The 22,260-nt window shown below is 47.8% G+C and overlaps 1 protein-coding gene across 5 annotated transcripts in view; it reads right to left on the bottom strand.

The window, feature by feature from the left end:
- Nucleotides 1-22,260, bottom strand: part of LOC135054972 (ciliary neurotrophic factor-like) — a 71,536-nt gene that overhangs the window by 9,778 nt on the left and 39,498 nt on the right. For 4 of the 5 annotated variants that reach the window (XM_063958487.1, XM_063958486.1, XM_063958484.1 and 1 more), the window contains one exon: nucleotides 8,660-8,843. In XM_063958487.1, coding sequence (XP_063814557.1) covers nucleotides 8,660-8,755 — 96 coding nt within the window. In that variant the 5' untranslated portion in view covers nucleotides 8,756-8,843. Of the gene's footprint in view, nucleotides 1-5,657; nucleotides 5,767-8,659; nucleotides 8,844-22,260 lie in introns of those variants that run through there. The other variant, XM_063958489.1, reaches the window with a different exon arrangement.

The raw sequence follows: 22,260 nt of genomic DNA, 5'->3' as shown, positions 1-22,260 counted from the left end.
CTCTGACGTCCTAGTGGATGCTGGGGACTCCGAAAGGACCATGGGGATTATACCAAAGCTCCCAAACGGGCGGGAGAGTGCGGATGACTCTGCAGCACCGAATGAGAGAACTCCAGGTCCTCCTCAGCCAGGGTATCAAATTTGTAGAATTTAGCAAACGTGTTTGCCCCTGACCAAGTAGCTGCTCGGCAAAGTTGTAAAGCCGAGACCCCTCGGGCAGCCGCCCAAGATGAGCCCACCTTCCGTGTGGAATGGGCTTTTACAGATTTTGGCTGTGGCAGGCCTGCCACAGAATGTGCAAGCTGAATTGTACTACAAATCCAACGAGCAATAGTCTGCTTAGAAGCAGGAGCACCCAGCTTGTTAGGTGCATACAGGATAAACAGCGAGTCAGATTTTCTGACTCCAGCCGTCCTGGAAACATATATTTTCAGGGCCCTGACTACGTCCAGCAACTTGGAATCCTCCAAGTCCCTAGTAGCCGCAGGTACCACAATAGGCTGGTTTAAGTGAAACGCTGAAACCACCTTAGGGAGAAATTGAGGACGAGTCCTCAATTCTGCCCTGTCCGCATGAAAAATTAGGTAAGGGCTTTTATAGGATAAAGCCGCCAATTCTGAGACACGCCTGGCTGAAGCCAGGGCTAACAGCATTACCACTTTCCATGTGAGATATTTTAAGTCCACAGTGGTGAGTGGTTCAAACCAATGTGATTTTAGGAACCCCAAAACTACATTGAGATCCCAAGGTGCCACTGGAGGCACAAAAGGAGGCTGTATATGCAGTACCCCCTTGACAAACGTCTGAACTTCAGGAACTGAAGCTAGTTCTTTTTGGAAGAATATTGACAGGGCCGAAATTTGAACCTTAATGGACCCTAATTTTAGGCCCATAGACAGTCCTGTTTGCAGGAAATGCAGGAAACGACCCAGTTGAAATTCCTCTGTAGGGGCCTTCCTGGCCTCACACCACGCAACATATTTACGCCAAATACGGTGATAATGTTGCACAGTTACATCCTTCCTGGCTTTGATCAGGGTAGGGATGACTTCATCCGGAATGCCTTTTTCCTTCAGGATCCGGCGTTCAACCGCCATGCCGTCAAACGCAGCCGCGGTAAGTCTTGGAACAGACATGGTCCCTGCTGGAGCAGGTCCTTTCTTAGAGGTAGAGGCCACGGGTCTTCCGTGAGTATCTCTTGAAGTTCCGGGTACCAAGTCCTTCTTGGCCAATCCGGAGCCACGAGTATAGTCCTTACTCCTCTCCTTCTTATGATTCTCAGTACCTTGGGTATGAGAGGCAGAGGAGGGAACACATACACTGACTGGTACACCCACGGTGTTACCAGAGCGTCCACAGCTATTGCCTGAGGGTCCCTTGACCTGGCGCAATATCTGTCCAGTTGTTTGTTGAGGCGGGACGCCATCATGTCCACCATTGGTTTTTCCCAACGGTTCACAATCATGTGGAAGACTTCTGGGTGAAGTCCCCACTCCCCCGGGTGGAGGTCGTGTCTGCTGAGGAAGTCTGCTTCCCAGTTGTCCACTCCCGGAATGAACACTGCTGACAGTGCTATCACATGATTTTCCGCCCAGCGAAGAATCCTTGCAACTTCCGTCATTGCCCTCCTGCTTCTTGTGCCGCCCTGTCTGTTTACGTGGGCGACTGCCGTGATGTTGTCCGACTGGATCAACACCGGCTGACCCTGAAGCAGAGGCCTTGCCTGACTTAGGGCATTGTAAATGGCCCTTAGTTCCAGGATATTTATGTGAAGTGACGTTTCCATGCTTGACCACAAGCCCTGGAAATTTCTTCCCTGTGTGACTGCTCCCCAGCCTCTCAGGCTGGCATCCGTGGTCACCAGGACCCAGTCCTGAATGCCGAATCTGCGGCCCTCTAGAAGATGAGCACTCTGTAACCACCATAGGAGAGACACCCTTGTCCTTGGAGACAGGGTTATCCGCTGATGCATTTGAAGATGCGATCCGGACCATTTGTCCAGCAGATCCCACTGAAAAGTTCTTGCGTGGAATCTGCCGAATGGAATCGCTTCGTAAGAAGCCACCATTTTTCCCAGGACCCTTGTGCATTGATGCACTGACACTTGGCCTGGTTTTAGGAGGTTCCTGACTAGGTCGGATAACTCCCTGGCTTTCTCCTCCGGGAGAAACACCTTTTTCTGTACTGTGTCCAGAATCATCCCTAGGAACAGCAGACGTGTCGTCGGAATCAGCTGCGATTTTGGAATATTTAGAATCCATCCGTGCTGTCGTAGTACTACTTGAGATAGTGCTACTCCGACCTCTAACTGTTCTCTGGACCTTGCCCTTATCAGGAGATCGTCCAAGTAAGGGATAATAAAGACGCCTTTTCTTCGAAGAAGAATCATCATTTCGGCCATTACCTTGGTAAAGACCCGGGGTGCCGTGGACAATCCAAACGGCAGCGTCTGAAACTGATAGTGACAGTTCTGTACCACAAACCTGAGGTACCCTTGGTGAGAAGGGCAAATTGGGACATGGAGGTAAGCATCCTTGATGTCCAGAGACACCATATAGTCCCCTTCTTCCAGGTTTGCTATCACTGCTCTGAGTGATTCCATCTTGAATTTGAACCTTTGTATGTAAGTGTTCAAGGATTTCAGATTTAAAATAGGTCTCACCGAGCCGTCCGGCTTCGGTACCACAAACAGCGTGGAATAATACCCCTTTCCCTGTTGTAGGAGGGGTACCTTGATTATCACCTGCTGGGAATACAGCTTGTGAATGGCTTCCAATACCGCCTCCCTGTCGGGGGGAGACGTTGGTAAAGCAGACTTCAGGAACCGGCGAGGGGGAGACGTCTCGAATTCCAATTTGTACCCCTGAGATACTACCTGCAGGATCCAGGGGTCCACTTGCGAGTGAGCCCACTGCGCGCTTAAATTCTTGAGACGGGCCCCCACCGTGCCTGAGTCCGCTTGTAAGGCCCCAGCGTCATGCTGAGGACTTGGCAGAAGCGGGGGAGGGCTTCTGTTCCTGGGAAGAGGCTGCCTGCTGCAGTCTTTTTCCCCTTCCTCTGCCCCGGGGCAGATATGAGTGGCCTTTTGCCCGCTTGCCCTTATGGGGACGAAAGGACTGAGCCTGAAAAGACGGTGTCTTTTTCTGCTGAGAGGTGACCTGGGGTAAAAAGGTGGATTTCCCAGCCGTTGCCGTGGCCACCAGGTCCGATAGACCGACCCCAAATAACTCCTCCCCTTTATACGGCAATACTTCCATATGCCGTTTGGAATCCGCATCACCTGACCACTGTCGCGTCCATAACCCTCTTCTGGCAGAAATGGACAGCGCACTTACTCTTGATGCCAGAGTGCAAATATCCCTCTGTGCATCTCGCATATATAGAAATGCATCCTTTAAATGCTCTATAGTCAATAATATATTGTCCCTGTCCAGGGTATCAATATTTTCAGTCAGGGAATCCGACCAAGCCACCCCAGCACTGCACATCCAGGCTGAGGCGATTGCTGGTCGCAGTATAATACCAGTATGTGTGTATATACTTTTTAGGATATTTTCCAGCTTCCTATCAGCTGGTTCCTTGAGGGCGGCCGTATCAGGAGACGGTAACGCCACTTGTTTTGATAAGCGTGTGAGCGCCTTATCTACCCTAGGGGGTGTTTCCCAACGCGCCCTAACCTCTGGCGGGAAAGGGTATAATGCCAATAATTTTTTAGAAATTAGCAGTTTTTTATCGGGGGAAACCCACGCTTCATCACACACCTCATTTAATTCATCTGATTCAGGAAAAACTACGGGTAGTTTTTTCACACCCCACATAATACCCTTTTTTGTGGTACTTGTAGTATCAGAAATGTTCAAAACCTCCTTCATTGCCGTGATCATGTAACGTGTGGCCCTACTGGAAAATACGTTTGTTTCCTCACCGTCGACACTGGAGTCAGTGTCCGTGTCTGTGTCGACCATCTGAGGTAACGGGCGCTTTAGAGCCCCTGACGGTGTTTGAGTCGCCTGTACAGGTATTAACTGATTTTCCGGCTGTCTCATGTCGTCAACAGTCTTTTGTAAAGTGCTGACACTATCACGTAATTCCTTCCATAAGACCATCCAGTCAGGTGTCGACTCCCTAGGGGGTGACATCACTAATACAGGCAATTGCTCCGCCTCCATACCATTTTCCTCCTCATACATGTCGACACAACGTACCGACACACAGCACACACACAGGGAATGCTCTGATAGAGGACAGGACCCCACTAGCCCTTTGGGGAGACAGAGGGAGAGTTTGCCAGCACACACCAGAGCGCTATATATATATATAGGGATAACCTTATATAAGTGTTTTTCCCTTATATAGCTGCTGTATAGATTTATCTGCCAAATTAGTGCCCCCCCTCTCTTGTTTTACCCTGTTTCTGTAGTGCAGGACTGCAGGGGAGAGTCAGGGAGCTTCACTCCAACGGAGCTGTGAGGAAAAAATGGCGCCAGTGTGCTGAGGAGATAGGCTCCGCCCCCTTCTCGGCGGCCTTTCTCCCGCTTTTTTAAGGCAAAATTGGCAGGGGTTAAATGCATCCATATAGCCCAGGAGCTATATGTGATGTATTTTTTGCCATATAAGGTGTTTTTATTGCGTCTCAGGGCGCCCCCCCCAGCGCCCTGCACCCTCAGTGACCGGAGTGTGAAGTGTGCTGAGAGCAATGGCGCACAGCTGCGGTGCTGTGCGCTACCTTATTGAAGACAGGACGTCTTCTGCCGCCGATTTTCCGGACCTCTTCAGTCTTCTGGCTCTGTAAGGGGGCCGGCGGCGCGGCTCTGGGACCCATCCATGGCTGGGCCTGTGATCGTCCCTCTGGAGCTAATGTCCAGTAGCCTAAGAAGCCCAATCCACTCTGCACGCAGGTGAGTTCGCTTCTTCTCCCCTTAGTCCCTCGGTGCAGTGAGCCTGTTGCCAGCAGGTCTCACTGAAAATAAAAAACCTAATTTAAACTTTTACTCTAAGCAGCTCAGGAGAGCCCCTTAGTATGCACCCTTCTCGTTCGGGCACAAAAATCTAACAGAGGCTTGGAGGAGGGTCATAGGGGGAGGAGCCAGTGCACACCAGGTAGTCCTAAAGCTTTTACTTTTGTGCCCAGTCTTTTGTGCCGCTATTCCCCATGGTCCTTTCGGAGTCCCCAGCATCCACTAGGACGTCAGAGAAACTGACAAAATACTTTCTATCAGTAAACTCAGGAGAGCTCACTGAAAAGCACCCAGCTCCTCTGGGCACAGTATCAAACTGAGGTCTGGAGGAGGGGCATAGAGGGAGGAGCCAGTGCACACCAGGAACTAAATTCTTTCTTAAAGTGCCCATGTCTCCTGCGGAGCCCGTCTATACCCAAGGTCCTTACGGAGTCCCCAGCATCCTCTAGGACGTTAGAGAAAAAGGGTTAAAGAGGTAGGAGCAGCTACTGCATGTATCAGTGATGTGAGGAGTGAAAGAAATTTCTGTGAAAGTGTTACATATATATAGAAAACAAACTATAAGTGCCAGAGCGTATTAAAATAGTGTTAGATTGCGATGCCCTGGGGACGTCCAGCCACGGCAGGTACAGGGAGCCCCGCACCCCAGAGAATCCCCCCAATATTAACTATCATAGTAAACAACTGTAGGAGTCTTACCTCAGTGTGCTCTCTCCACATATGTAAGTCAGAGTGCTGGGCTATCTATTTAAAATCAGTGAGAGGTTATTACATGTTGAGCTGGTGTGAGATTTTTCTCCCTTTGCATACTGCATCCATGGAGGACTCTACTGTTGTGGATGGGGACCCCTAGTGGTCAGCTTTTGTAACTGTGTGTTAAATATGCAGGAGGAAAGCTCTAATGCAGGTACTGAAAGACAACCAATCAAGGGCTGGCTGGTACTACCCATATGCCACATGTTCACCATAAATCTTGCAGATGTCCCTGGTTTAACAGTCCCAGTGCAATCCCATCTGTTTCAACGCAAATATTTAACAATGCTTCATTTCCCATCATTCAGTCTTCTGATGCTTCTAAATAAATGCAGTAACTGGTTACTACAGCTGTGCTACTGGGGTTGCCAAACTGAGCAATAATACTAGTGGGTAGCACATTCTGGCCAAGACAGCTGACAAAGGGAATTGCATCTGTCAATTTGCCAACTTCCCCACCACTTCTCTTGCTATACCACGTACAGCATCACTCAGTTTTTTACTATGCAAATGCATGTGAATTCAAAGACCTCCCAAGGTATCGCCTTCTACCTAGTACCAAATGTATTGATAGCAACCTCCCAATTCATTTACTTTTGCAGCCACCCCTACTGAATGATTGATTGGAAGGTTGTAAATCATATGTAAAAATTATGGGTGTGATTTGTTTTTTCTGCAGTTTTGCAGCAGGAATTAAAGAGGCAATAATATTAAATGCAAAACGCACACCTGGTTTGGGCTATAATTTTATTGCTGCTTTTAATCCTGCGCAAAAACTGCAGAAAATTGGGTTTTAAAAAACGCGCCTTGATAAATAAACACCATGCAATTGTTTCTTATACCTTAAGTGTTTTGCTTCAAGTTGCTATTAATGACTTAGAGGTCAATTCAATTAGGTGCAAGTCCACTCGCAGCGCTGTGTACAAAAAACGGTGGGTGAAATGGGGCGAGATGCGGTACAACGGCACTTCACCCTGCTTGCCCCTAAATTGAATTGACCCTATAGTTTGCTAAGAACCATGCTATTACACACCGATCACATGACATATGATGTAGTGAGCAGAGAGACTTTGAAACACCCCTCTGGGATCATAGCAGAGGGTCTAAATGCAGTGGACTTGGTTGTTAGAAAATTATAGCTATTTCAAGTACAATATACTATTCTTTTCGAAGGTAAAAATATAACCATTAAGGGTAATATATTATTATAATTATGTTATTTATATAGCACTTTGTCACACTAGGATGCTAATTGCTTTACATTTATATATATAAAAAAACCCCCACCAGAAACAAAGTAAAGTATTAATAGACTACAGAGCAGAGTGCTAATCATTTGGGTTGTATTTTCTTTTTCTTATAAACTACATCACCATTAATGGAATGCATGAGAAGCCAACCAGGGCCAGTATTTACTAAGAATCCCAGTTTGTCAGATTTGTGTTTTTTTTTCTAAGTCCCAATACGGGAATTCACTAAGCACCAATTTCGGCAGTGTTTGGAGTATTCGTAATGGTTTGATTTGCAAAGTTCCGAAATACGAATGAATAGACCATCGGTCAAACACGGCTGTTATTTCATACAATACGGGCATTCACTATTCATTCATATTTGGGTGTTAGTTTCTAAGTGCTCAAGTGCGGGTCTGTTTTTTTTCGATTCGTTAAAAAAAGCAGCAAAAAAATAGACCTGCTTTTTCCAGTCGAGTTTGGATAACCATGCACGGATCAGTGAGACATGTGCATGGTTATCTATGGGAAAGGGTCTGTTTTCCACCGCATGCTGGTACTTGTGGTTCTCCAAGTACCAGCTAGCGGGGAGGCTTGCTGGGACTTGTAGTACTGCTACTAAAAACAATATTCACATTTTTTCACAAGGCTATCAGCCCCCCATCCGCCGCCCTTGGATGGGGGGGGACCCCTTGATTTAAGGGGTTCCCACTCCTCCAGGGTACCCCGGCCAGGGGTGACTAGTTGGGTATGTAATGCCAGGGCCGCAGGGACCAGTATAAAAGTGTCCCCCGGCTGTGACATCTATGTACCTGGCTAGTGGAGCCCGGTGCTGGTTTCAAAAATACGGGGGACCCCTACGCTTTTTGTCCCCCGTAGTTTTGGAACCAGGACCAGGCGCAGATCCTGGTGCTGGTTGATTAAATATGGGGGAACCCCTGTCATTTTCCCCCCCATATTTTTTCAACCAGGACCGGCTCAAAGAGCCCAAGGCTGGTTGTGCTTAGGAGGGGGGACCCCACGCAATTTTTTTCAGATTTTTTCAGACTTTAATCAACTTTTTAAGGTACACAATGAAGCCCTGCACGGATCTCACAGATCCGTCCGGGATTCCTTGTGTTTTGTCAGGCAGTGTTTTACTCATCACTCCCGTAAAACACTGCCTGATATTACGAATCACATCGACATCGGAAAAAACTATTGTGCAAAACTCGGCAGCTTAGTGAATGATCGTATCAGGATTCAAAAAGTTGCAGTAAAATGCACCCGATACCATTCGAGTTCAAACACCCTTCAAAACGGCCAAAACACGAATCTTTGTAAATATACCCCCAGGTCTTGAGTCTGTTTTTGGAGGTTTCTAGCTAGCAGGCCTCCCGAACTGTGTATTGCTTAATAAACATAGAGTCCCAGGCACATAGAATTGTATTTCTTGTCTCATTGCTTGCTCCATCAAACTATATATCCTAATAAACAAAAATGGAACAGTCCCCTCCAGACCTCTAGAAACCAGTTTAGACTGGGAATTACAGGATACATGCTTGACCAAGCCATATTTTTTTTATCATGCACAATATTATATATATATATATATATATATATATATATATATATGTATATATATTTTCCCTTTAACAAAATTACAAAGCCCTCCCCCACCTCCCCCCACACACATTATAACACCATGCTACAACCACACACAGCAAAGAGGTATCTCACATATTTCTCAGTCAGGAGGATGAGATCCGCACGGATTTGTCGCAGTTGCTGAATGACACGTGAGTAGCGGTCTGGGGATAGGCCGTCGGACTCCATCACGAGGTTACGGTATGTTTAATATGAGGTGACCCATCTGCCCCAAACCAAGGGCTTTTTATAACGAGTGTGTCAGCAATACCAGAGACTGATAAACAGTGCAGTTCGTGTCAGGGGAAAGGGAGAGAAAGAGAGGGAGGGAGGGAGAGAGAAAAAGACTAGCTGAGTGACAGAGAGTGCAGGATAGTCAGAGACACACAGAGTATTAATAGTTTAATCCTACAGATTAGCAGTGGAATTTTTCAATGGTGACCTCGCAATCAGGGGTCTGCTGTGTGACTGAACCATCAGTAAGGTGGGCGTGAGGTACCAGGTACTGCATTACAGTGTTTTAGTGTAGGGACCAAGGGAAGCAGACGAGAGAGAGAGAGAGAGAGAAGACCACGGCCCACTGGAAATTTGTTGTACTGCAGAATATAAAGTCAGCATTGTGTCAGAGGTGTGGGAAGAGTGAAAGGGCAGGGAAACAAATGGGAAAAATTAAGAGGCAAACAGAATGGGAGACAAGTATCCACACAAGCCAATGAGCAATAGAGAGTTCAAGTGACATATACACAACAATGGGGACTTGGGACAAAAACCAAATAAATAAAGGAGGGTAGAAAAAAGAGGGATTGCAGTGATGACTTTACACTTTACAGTGAGACAATATGAATTTTATTTTACATATAAATATATACACAAACAGTAACTGTAGCGCTGTAATATATAACGAGCTGCAATAATAAGAATTTACTCACCGCTAATTCTATTTCTCGTAGTCCGTAGTGGATGCTGGGAACTCCGTAAGGACCATGGGGAATAGCGGGCTCCGAAGGAGACTGGGCACATCTAAGAAAGAATTAGGACAACCTGGTGTGCACTGGCTCCTCCCTCTATGCCCCTCCTCCAGACCTCAGTTAGGAAACTGTGCCCGGAATAGCTGATGATACTATATCCAGTTAACAGTATGAATAACAACTGAGCCTCTCAACAGATGGCTCCAAACAATAACCCTTTAGTTAAGCAATAACTATATACAAGTATTGCAGACAATCCGCTCTTGGGATGGGCGCCCAGCATCCACTACGGACTACGAGAAATAGAATTACCGGTGAGTAAATTCTTATTTTCTCTGACGTCCTAGTGGATGCTGGGAACTCCGTAAGGACCATGGGGATTATACCAAAGCTCCCAAACGGGCGGGAGAGTGCGGATGACTCTGCAGCACCGAATGAGCGAACTCCAGGTCCTCCTCAGCCAGGGTATCAAACTTGTAGAATTTTGCAAATGTGTTTGAACCCGACCAAGTAGCAGCTCGGCAAAGTTGTAAAGCCGAGACCCCTCGGGCAGCCGCCCAAGAAGAGCCCCCTTCCTTGTGGAATGGGCTTTTATAGATTTAGGATGCGGCAGTCCAGCCGCGAAATGTGCAAGTTGAATCGTGCTACAGATCCAGCGAGCAATTTTCTGCTTTTTGAAGCAGGAGCACCCAGCTTGTTGGGTGCATGTAGGATAAATAGCGAGTCAGTCTTTCTGACTCTAGCCGTCCTGGAAACATAGAGTTTCAGGGCCCGGACTACGTCCAGTAACTTGGAATCCTCCAAGTTCCGAGTAGCCGCAGGCACCACAATAGGTTGGTTCAAATGAAATGCTGATACCACCTTAGGGAGAAACTGGGAACGAGTCCTCAGTTCTGCCCTGTCCATATGGAAAATCAGATATGGGCTTTTACACGACAGAGCCGCTAACTCTGACACCCGCCTGGCCGACGCCCAGGCCAACAGCATGACCACCTTCCCCGTGAGATATTTTAACTCCACGGTCTTAAGTGGTTCAAACCAATGTGATTTTAGGAAATCCAACACCACGTTGAGATCCCAAGGTGCCACTGGAGGCACAAAAGGAGGCTGAATATGCAGCACTCCCGTAACAAACGTCTGAACTTCAGGCAGTGAAGCCAGTTCATTTCTGAAAGAAAAAAGACAGGGCCGAAATCTGGACTTTTATGTATCCCAATTTTAGGCCCATAGTCACTCCTGCCTGTAGGAAGTGCAGAAATCGACCCAGCTGGAATTCTTCCTTTGGGGCCTTCCTGGCCTCACACCAAGCAACATATTTTCGCCATATGCGATGATAATGTTTTGCTGTCACATCCTTCCTAGCTTTAATCAGCGTAAGAAAGACTTCAACTGGAATGCCCTTTTCCGCTAGGATCCGGCGTTCAACCGCCCTGCCGTCAATGCAGCCGCGGTAAGTCTTGGAACAGACAGGCCCCTGCAGTAGCAGGTCCTGTCTGAGGGGCAGAGGCCATGGGTCCTCTGAGATCATTTCTTGTAGTTCTGGGTACCAAGTTGTTCTTGGCCAATCCGGAACGATGAATATTGTCCTTACTCCTCTCTTTCTCACTATCCTCAGTACCCTGGGTATGTGAGGAAGAGGAGGGAACACATAAACCGTCTGGTACACCCACGGTGTCACCAGAGCGTCCACAGTTATCGCCTGAGGGTCCTTGACCTGGCGCAATATCTTTTTAGCTTTTTATTGAGGCGGGACGCCATCATGTCCACCTGTGGTCGTTCCCACCGGTGTACAATCAGCTTGAAGACTTCTGGATGAAGTCCCCACTCTCCCGGGTGGAGGTCGTGTCTGCTGAGGAAGTCTGCTTCCCAGTTTTCCACTCCCGGAATGAACACTGCTGACAGTGCCATCACGTGATTCTCCGCCCATCGAAGAATCCTTGTGGCTTCTGCCATTGCTATCCTGCTTCTTGTGCCGCCCTGTCGATTTACATGGGCGACAGCCGTGATGTTGTCTGACTAAATCAGCACCGGTTGTTTTTGAAGCAGGGATTCTGTTTGACTCAGGGCATTGTAAATGACCCGTAGTTCCAGAATATTTATATGCAAGGAAGTTTTTGTCCTTGGACGTTTTCTTCCCTGAGTGACTGCCCCCCACCCTCGGAGGCTTGCATTCGTGGTCACCAGGACCCAGTCCTGTATGCCGAATCTGCGGCCTTCACGAAGATGAGCACTCTGCAGCCACCACAGCAGAGACACCCTGGCCCATGGTGACAGGGTGATCCACCGATGCATCTGAAGATGCGATTCGGACCACTTGTCCAATAGATCCCACTGGAAGATCCTCGCATGGAACCTGCCAAAGGGAAACGCTTCGTAAGAGCTACCATCTTTCCCAGGATTCGCGTGCAGTGATGCACCGACACCTGTTTTGGTTGCAGGAGGTCCCTGACCAGAGATGATAATTCCTGGGCCTTCTCCTCCGGGAGAAAAACCTTCTTCTGTTCTGTGTCCAGAATCATACCCAGGAATAGCAGACGCGTCGCGGGAATCAGCTGCGACTTTGGGATATTCAGGATCCAGCCGTGCTGATGCAGCACTTCCTGAGATAGTGCTACGCTGACTAGCAACTGCTCCTTGGACCTCGCCTTTATCAGGAGATCGTCCAAGTACGGGATAATTATAACTCCCTTCTTTCTAAGGAGTATCATCATTTTGGCCATTACCTTGGTAAATACCCTCGGTGCCGTGGACAGACCAAACGGCAACGTCTGGCATTGGTAATGACAGTCCTGTACCACAAACCTGAGGTACTCCTGGTGAGGTGGGTACATGGGGACACCCTCTTCCAGGCTTGTAATAACCGCCCTGAGCGATTCCATCTTGAACTTGAACTTCCTTATATAAGTGTTCAAGAATTTTAAATTTAGGATGGGTCTCACCGAACCATCTGGTTTCGGTACCACAACATTGTGGAATAGTAACCCCGCCCCTGTTGAAGGGGGGGTATCTTGATTATCACCTGCTGGAAGTACAGCTTGTGAATAGCGTCCAGTACTACCTCCCTTTCTTTGGGAGCAGCCGGCAAGGCAGATTTGAGGTAACGGCGAGGAGGAGTGGCCTCCAACTCCAGCTTGTATCCCTGAGATACCACTTGTAGAACCCAGGGATCTACCTGTGAGCGAACCCACTGGTCGCTGAAGTTCCGGAGACGCGCCCCCACCGCACCTGGCTCCGCCTGTGGAGCCCCAGCGTCATGCGGTGGACTTAGAGGAAGCGGGGGAGGATTTTGGTTCCAGGGAACTGGCTGTTTGGTGCAGCTTTTTCCCTCTTCCCCTGCCTCTGGGCAGAAAGGAAGCGCCTCTGACCCGCTTGCCTTTTTGTGGCCGAAAGGACTGTACCTGATAATACGGTGCTTTCTTAGGCTGTGAGGAAACCTGAGGTAAAAATGTCGACTTCCCAGCTGTTGCTGTGGATACTAGGTCCGAGAGACCATCCCCAAACAATTCCTCACTCTTATAAGGCAAAACCTCCATGTGCCTTTAGAATCAGCATCACCCGTCCACTGCCGAGTCCATAATACTCTTCTGGCAGAATTGGACATTGCATTAATTTTAGATGCCAGCCGGCAAATATCCCTCTGTGCATCTCTCATATATAAGACCACGTCTTTAAAATGCTCTATGGATAGCAAAATAGTATCCCTGTCTAGTATCAATATTATCTGACAGGGTATCGGACCAAGCTGCTGCAGCACTACACACTGAAGCAATTGCAGGTCTCAGTATAATACCTGAGTGTGTATATACAGACTTCAGGATAGCCTCCTGCTTTCTATCAGCAGGCTCCTTTAAGGCGGCCGTATCCTGAGACGGCAGTGCCACCTTTTTTGACAAGCGTGTGAGCGCCTTATCCACCCTAGGGGACGTCTCCCAACGTAACCTGTCCTTCGGCGGGAAAGGGTACGCCATCAGTAACTTTTTAGAAATCACTATTTTCTTATCGGGGAAACCCCACGCTTCTTCACACACTTTATTCAATTTATCTGATGGGGGAAAAACCACTGGATGCTTTTTCTCCCCAAATATAATACCCTTTTTTGTGGTAACTGGGTTAATGTCAGAAATGTGCAACACATTTTTCATTGCCGTAATCATACAACGGATGGTCCTTGTGGATTTTACATTTGTCTCATCGTCGTCTACACTGGAGTCAGACTCCGTGTCGACATCTGTGTCTGCCATCTGAGGTAGCAGGCGTTTTTGAGCCCCTGATGGCCTTTGAGACGCCTGGGCAGGCACGGGCTGAGAAGCCGGCTGTCCCACTGCTGTACGTCATCTAGCCTTTTATGTAAAGGAGTTGACACTGTCGGTTAATACCTTCCACATATCCACCCACTCTGGTGTCGACCCCGCAGGGGGTGACATCACACTTATCGGCACCTGCTCCGCCTCCATATAATCTTCCTCATCAATCATTTCGACACAGCCGTACCGACACACGCACACACATAGGGAATGCTCTGACTGAGGACAGGACCCCACAAAGTCCCTTGGGGAGACAGAGAGAGAGTATGCCAGCACACACCAGAGCGCTATATAATGCAGGGATTCACACTACACACAGTGATTTTTCCCCTATAGCTGCTATAAATATACAGTTTGCGCCTAAATTTAGTGCCCCCCCTCTCTTTTTTACCCTATTGAGCCTGGCAACTGCAGGGGAGAGCCTAGGGGGCGTCCTTCCAGCGGAGCTGTGAGAGGAAATGGCGCCAGTGTGCTGAGGGAGATAGCCACGCCCCCTTCTCGGCGGACTTCTCCCGCTTTTTTAAGGATATTTTTGGCAGGGGATTTTACACATATATAGTCTTACTGACTATATTATGTGTTTTATGCCAATATAAGGTACTCTTATTGCAGCCCAGGGCGCCCCCCCCCAGCGCCCTGCACCCATCAGTGACCGGAGTGTGTGGTGTGCATGGGGATCAATGGCGCACAGCTGCAGTGCTGTGCGCTACCTTAATGAAGACCGGAGTCTTCAGCCGCCGATTTCCTGGGCGTTCTTCTTGCTTCTGGCTCTGCAAGGGGGACGGCGGCGCGGCTCCGGGACCGGACGACCGAGGCTGGGCCTGTGTTCGATCCCTCTGGAGCTAATGGTGTCCAGTAGCCTAGAAGCCCAAGCTAGCTGCAAGCAGGTAGGTTCGCTTCTCTCCCCTAAGTCCCTCGTAGCAGTGAGTCTGTTGCCAGCAGATCTCACTGAAAATAAAAAAACCTAAATATATACTTTCTTTTCTAAGAGCTCAGGAGAGCCCCTAGTGTGCAACCAGCTCGGCCGGGCACAGAATTCTAACTGAGGTCTGGAGGAGGGGCATAGAGGGAGGAGCCAGTGCACACCAGGTAGTCCTAATTCTTTCTTAGATGTGCCCAGTCTCCTTCGGAGTCCGCTATTCCCCATGGTCCTTACGGAGTTCCCAGCATCCACTAGGAAGTCAGAGAAAATAGGATTTTAATTACCTACTGGTAAATCCTTTTCTAGTTGTCCATAGAGGATGCTGGGGTCCACATTAGTACCATGGGGTATAGACGGGTCCCTTCGGAGCCATGAGCACTTTAAGGGCGGGATTCAATTCTTTTCACCCTTTTCCACACACGTTTTGTTTCTGCCCTCAGGGACGTTGTATTATTATTTCAGCTCGCTACATCCAGAGTAGCGAGGCACCTAACCCTTTACACAGCTAAACCCGATTACTATGGGCGCAATATGCGCGATAACGGAGATCATTTTAGAAAGGAAATTGGGCGTGATATATCACTTGAATCTCACCCTAAGAGTTTAACAGTGTGGGCTGGCTCCTCCCTCCATGCCCCTCCTACCAGACTCAGTACAGAAACTGCCCGAGGAGACGGACAACTTCGAGAGAAGGAATTTATACAGATAGTGGTGAGATTCAAACCAGCTCACAAATACAAGGCAAATGAAGCTAACCAGCATGAACACTCAGCAACAGCTGAAGAACATTACTTAACTAAGTAACAACACAGTACTTAACTAAGAACAAAGCAGTACTGAACCAAGAAACCACTGCAGGATAACAAAGCGCTGGGCGGGCGCCCAGCATCCTCTACAGACTACGAGAAAAGGATTTACCGGTAGGTCATTAAAATCCTATCTTCTTTTACGTGCTAGAGGATGCTGGGGTCCACATTAGTACCATGGGGATGTACCAAAGCTCCCAGTACGGGAGGGAGAGCGCGGAGGCCCCTTCAGAACTGATTGACCAAACATTAGGTCCTCAGGGGCCAAAGTATCGAACTTGTAGAACTTAGCAAACGTATTTGATCCTGACCAAGTAGCCACTCGGCAAAGCTATAAAGCCAAGACACCCCGGGCAGCCGCCCAGGAAGAAACCCACCTTTCGAGTAGAGTGGGCCTTAACAGATTTTGGACATGGCAAACCTGCCGTAGAATACGCATGCTGGATAGTAAACCTGATCCAGCGAGAAATCGTCTGCTTAGAAGCAGGACACCCAATCTTGTTGGGATCATAAAGGACAAACAGAGAGTCCAACTTTCTGTGATGAGAAGTTCTCTTCACATAAATTTTCAAAGCCCTCACAACATCCAAGGATTTTGAGGTAATTGAGGAGTCAGTAGCCACTGGCACCACAATAGTTTGGTTGATATGAAAAGCAGACACAACCTTCGGAAGAAAATGCTGACGCGTTCTGTGCTCAGCTCTATCTTCATGAAAAATCAAGTAGGGACTCTTTCAGGACATGGCCCCAATTCTGACACACGTCTAGCAGATGCCAATGCCAACAGTGTGACCGCCTTCCAAGCAAGAAACTTGACCTCAACCTCCTGTAAAGGTTCGAACCAATACGATTGCAGGAAATGCAACACCACGTTAAGATACCAAGGTGCCGTAGGAGGCACAAAGGGAGGCTGGATGCGCATGACCCCTTTCAAGAAAGTCTGAACCTCAGGTAGGGAAGCCAATTGTTTCTGTAAAAAAATGGACAAAGCCAAAATCTGGACCTTAATGAGGCCCAAACGCAAGCCCACATCCACACCTGCTTGCAGGAAGAGTAGAAACCATCCAAGTTGAAACTCCACCGTAGGAAACTTCTTTGACTCACACCAAGACACATACTTTTTCTAAATCCGATGGTAATGTTTAGACGTTACTCCTTTCCTAGCCTGCAACAGGGTAGGAATAACTTTGCTGGGAATGTCTTTCCGAGCTAAGATCTGGCGTTCAACCTCCATGTCCTCTGTGTGCTGAGACTGCCATGGAAGTAGCCCTTGCATTAAGCAGGCCAATGTCCTTCATGGCTTCCACCATGAAACCTGCAGAATCCTGTATGTGACATAAAAACAAGTCAATGTCACTCCTATCCATAGTATCTAAGTCCTCTAGTAATGTGCCTGACCACTTTACTATGGCTTTAGAAATCCACGCACAAGCAATAGTGGTCCTTAAAGCCACTCCTGTAGCAGTGTATAGTGATTTGAGCGTAGTCTCAACCCTGCGGTCAGCCCGCTCATTTAAGGCGGTTGAACCAGGGACCGGTAAAACCACCTTTTTTGACAACCTAGATACAGATGCGTCTACTATAGGTGGGTTTTCCCACTTCTTCCTGTCCTCTTCAGGGAAAGGGAAAGCAATGAGAATTCTTTTAGGGATCTGGAATTTTTTCTCTGGCTTTTCCATGGATTTTTCAAACAAGGAGTAGGGAAGGTAAGCGAGGATTTCTTATTTACGGTAAAATAAGTTTCCTCTTCCTGCTCAGGTACCTTCTCAGAAATATGCAAAAAAACATCCCTAATGGCTTCAATCATTAGTTGCACCCCTTTAGCAAGGGATGCATCCCTCCCCCCCACATATCCCCATCACCGTTCCCTGTATTAGAGTTGGTATCAGTGTTAGCTTGCATTATCTGGGCAAGTGTACGTTTTTGTGGGTATGTAGGTGGGTTTTTAGACAAAGTAGTGGGGGCTGAATACATAATTTCCTCCACAGATTTTTTCAAAAACTACGTCTCTTTCTCAGTATGTAACATCCTTGTTGAAATCTGGGATATTATTCCCCCTAAAGAATCCACCCATGCAGGTTCGGATTCAGAAGGCTGAGAAAGTATATTGCAGTCCTCAGTACATGGTAATGTGGGATTTGCACACTTATACACACACACACACACACACACACACACACACACACACACACACACACACACACACACACACACACACACACACACACACACACACACACACCGGAAAATGTAGGACACAGTTTCCCCAGAGTACCTTCAGAGAGTCACAGAGTATAAGGAGCCAGCCACACTGCGCCTCTGTAGGCTGTTATTATGATAAAAGCCGGCACTAACTAGTTAACCTTAATAGGGTAGCTTGTACATTTAACCCCCCCCCCCCCGTCTATAACACCCTGGCACCGTACAGGCAGCATTGGAGTTAAGTGGAGAGCAGCGCTCCCTGTCAGCGTTTCTATGATCTGCAGGGAGAAAATGGCACTGGTGAGTGCTGGATCCGCTCTGAGAGGAAGCCCCGCCCCCTGTAATGGCGCGCAGCTTCCCGCACTTATTCTTTATACTGGCCTAAGGATTTTGTGTGTTAACAGCGGGGATTAGCCCCTGTTAACTATATGACCAGTGTAGGGTTAATGCACTGGATCAGGACGCCCCTCATGCGTCTTCATGTGCATGTTGCTGAGCCTTCCAGGAGCGCAGCCTGTCAGAGCTGTGCATTGTGCCGCCATACCGCTAACCGGGACGCCGGCACTGTACTCACCACTCTTCTATCTCTTCTGGCTCTGTTAGGGGCTGGTGGCCATGCTGCGGGAGTGAGCGGTTGCCTCGTGGGCTTGCAATCAGTGCCCTCAGGAGCTCAGTGTCCTGTCAGTGGAGTAGAGAACCATTAACTCTCCATTAAATTGGTTCCTACTTCCCCCCTAAGTCCCATGAAGCCAGCAGCCTTCCTGTAAATTAACTAACTCTAGAAAACGATAAAACTAAGAAAACTCCTAGGAGCTCCCCTAGCTGTGACCGGCTCCTCCAGGCACATTTTCTAAACTGGTAGGAGGGGCATAGAGGGAGGAGCCAGCCCACTCTATTAAACTCTTAAAGTGCCCAGTGGACCCTTCTATACCCCATGGTACTAATTGGAACCCCAGAATCCTCAAGGACATAAGAGAAATAGGAACTATCAGCACTCGCTTGATTGCAATGCTGAAAATGTAAATTTATTGATAATGTTAGTACATCACGTAGCAGCGCCTAAGCAAGATCTCTTTCATCACCCCTGATGAAAATACGTATAATGACTGAAACGTTGGGTGTTACTACAGTATGTGGCATTTCTAATAAATTCACCTGTTTTTTATTAAAACGAAGCGAGGGCCGATGGTTCCTATTCCTGTCTGGATAGGTGAGTGTGGTGTGTGTGTATATATACACACACGTATATATTTCATCCTATCCTTTTAAACTGGGACACTCATGAATTACACAGGTTCTATCGATGATTAAAACCAGATGAAATGGAAGGCAGGCTTGAATTATGCCAACCGCAGAACCTCTGTAGGTGATGCATTCAGCATCCCATCTGTTGGCTTGCCTGCGGTAATTGGGGGGTTAGCTCTGGCAACCCACCCACAATGAGGGTTACGGTTGGGGACGGGGTAAAAAATACTTAGCCCCTTCAACATCGGCATCTTCAGTGTCGGAGATGCCGTGGTCAGTCATGTGGTATTCATTACATAATTCATGAGTTCCCCAACTTAAATGTATGCACACACAAAATAAATATATATATATATATATATATATTGAAAGAAGAGATTTCCCCAGGGAGCTGATGTCGTACTTTGGTATGTACAAATTTTGTATAATAAAATAATCTTAAAAAAGAGAGATTGTTTATTTTTTTAAAAAGCAATACATAAAACTGTTTACAATTTGCCCAGAATAACAATAAACAATGTTTGTACAGACGATAGTTGTGTTGGTAATTCAAACAACATCAAAATGATCTTCTTTGTAGAGATGTCAGAGAACAATGTGCTAAGCCACAAGGGCAGACTGCCCTTGTGGCTTACATTATGTAGGCCAAACAATTCGTAAATTTTCTGAACGTATGGCGGCTCATCGATCCGCCATCAAATTAATTTTGGAAGGGAAAAGTATCGATCAACCAGTTGCAAAACACTTTAAGCAGGCAGGGCATTCTCTAGACTCCCTACGTTACTTTATGATCGATCATGTCCCCCTTAGTTTGAGGGGAGGAGATAGAGCTAAATATTTACTGATTAAAGAAGCTCGATGGATCACTAGACTCGGAACTACTTTCCCGGGTGGATTAAATGAAAAAATTAACTGGAATTCACTAGTATAATGCTGCATATGTATTATCTTATGAGTTGACTTTTTTTGCATTTTTTCTATATATGTATATGCCGTGGGGCTGATTGTGTTTGTATTTGCTATAGTTTTTTGTATGTTTATATTTTATGCTATTCTTCATTGTTATTTTTCATTGGTATGTCTCATCCCTACTGCTATCATTCTAGCCCCTTGATCCCTGTGTGAAGCTACCTCCGACCTCCTGCGGTGTTGGAACGCAAGCTGCTGCCGGGTGGAACGCAGGTCGCATCTCCCTGGCGACGGCTGACGTCGATTCCGGAAGTTGAGGACGGAAGTTAGCCCGGGGATCTGAGTGCGGACGTGACTGCGGTGGGCCAGGACTCATGAGGCATTACAGGTATTTAGGGGGGTAAGTGTTTGTCTGTTTGTTTCTTGGCTGTCATTAAGTTGTCCTGACGAAGGAGTGTTTTGCTCCGAAACAATTGTCGACCACTGACATAATAAATCAACTCTATTTTTGTCTCTGAGTGCCGTGCTCGATTGGACTTTTTATTAATTTCTGAACTTGGCACCTGAGCATGTTGAATGGATTTTAGGAGTGCCGGCTGCTGCTGTATTCTTATATACATATATATATATATATATATATATATACACACACACAACCAGAAAGTTCAGCACTCACCATAGCAAGCTCACTTATCCTCACAACATCAATAAATAAATGATGGGGGTTTAGTTAGTGAATTGGCCAATGCACGGAAGCCTGCAAACCGCTCGCCAAGGTACCGAACCTTCATGCAGATCCTACACTACCACAAAGTCTCAAAAATTAAAACCTGGCAACTGTATCACACATAATATACTGCACACATGCCCACCAGGTTTAATCATACTTGCCTACCTGACCCTCTCCATGAGGGAGAAAATGCTCTGTTCCTGGACTTTCCTGGTAATGTATGATTGCCATCACCTGTGGTGAGCTGGGTAATTGATAAGAAAGGTGTTTCACAACAGGTGATGGCAATCATACATTACCAGGAAAGTCCAGGAACAGAGCATTTTCTCCCTCATGGAGAGGGTCAGGTACAGAGGCGTATCTAGCACGGGGCGAGCAGGGCACGTGCCCTGGGCGCCATGGCAGCCCCAACAGAGGGGGGCGCCACCGGCACCTGCACGGCCCACTCGCCCCATGCGTCAGGGATTCCGCCGACGCTACCCGCGGCGCTTTCCCTGTCTCCCCGGCTGCTGTGCCTGTCACAATAGACAGGCAGCGACAGCCAGGAGCCTCCCCCTACTCCCCCCCCCTGCAAAGTACGCGATTGCGCGACCTCGGGGGGGGGGGGGGGGGGGGGGTGCGCGGCCCCTGAACAGTGCAGCCTCAGGTGAGCGGGCCGGGGTAAACTTTATACTTTCTTGCAGTGTCGGGACAGGGGAGGGAAGGGGGTGCGGGACATTGTGTGTGTGTGTTAAGTGTGTGTATGTGGGACATTGTTCTTGTGGGACAGTGTGTGTGTGTGTGTTAATTGTGTGTGTGGGACAGTGTGCATGTCTGTTGTGTGTGGGACAGTGTGTGTGTTAATTGTGTGTGTGTGTGTGTGTGTGTGTGTGTGTGTGGGACAGTGTGAGTGTGTTAATTGTGTGTGTGTGGGACAGTTTGAGTGTGTGTTAATTGTGTGTGTGTGGGACAGTGTGCGTGTGTTAATTGTGTGAGTGTGTGACAGTGTGAGTGTGTTAATTGTGTGTGTGGGACAGTGTGAATGTGTGTTAATTGTGTGTGTGTGGGACAGTGTGAGTGTGTGTTAATTGTGTGTGTGGGACAGTGTGAGTGTGTTAATTGTGTGTGTGGGACAATGTGAGTGTGTTAATTGTGTGTGTGTGTGTGTGTGTGTGGGACAGTGTGAATGTGTGTTAATTGTGTGGGTGTGTTAATTGTGTGTGTGTGTGTGACAGTGTGAGTGTGTGTTAATTGTGTGTGTGTGTGTGTGTGTGTGTGTGTTATTTGTGTGTGTGGGACAGTGTGCGTGCGTGTGTGTCAATTGTGTGTGTGTGTGGGACAGTGTGCGTGTGTGTTAATTGTGTGTGTGTGTGTTAATTGTCCCGGCGGTTATTGGCGTCTGTAGTGTGGCCCCGTCCTCCTCCGCTGCCGCTGACAGGTGCGGCGGTGTGCGGCTCTCCCCCTCCTCCGCCGGCTCCGTCCTCCCGTCGTGGCCCTGCAGTGTGTGCCGGTCTCCCCAGCAGCAGCAGGTTAGTCTCTCTCTCTCCCCCCCCCCCCTCCTCCTCCTCCTCCCCCCCCCCCTCTCTCTCTCTCGCTCTCTCCTTCTGTGGATTGAATTTTGTAAGTATC

Source organism: Pseudophryne corroboree, chromosome 3 (genome assembly GCF_028390025.1).
Source record: "Pseudophryne corroboree isolate aPseCor3 chromosome 3, aPseCor3.hap2, whole genome shotgun sequence".
NCBI lineage: Eukaryota > Metazoa > Chordata > Amphibia > Anura > Myobatrachidae > Pseudophryne > Pseudophryne corroboree.
Note: the sequence above shows the minus strand (reverse complement) of the source record. Positions and strands in the feature narration are given on the sequence as shown.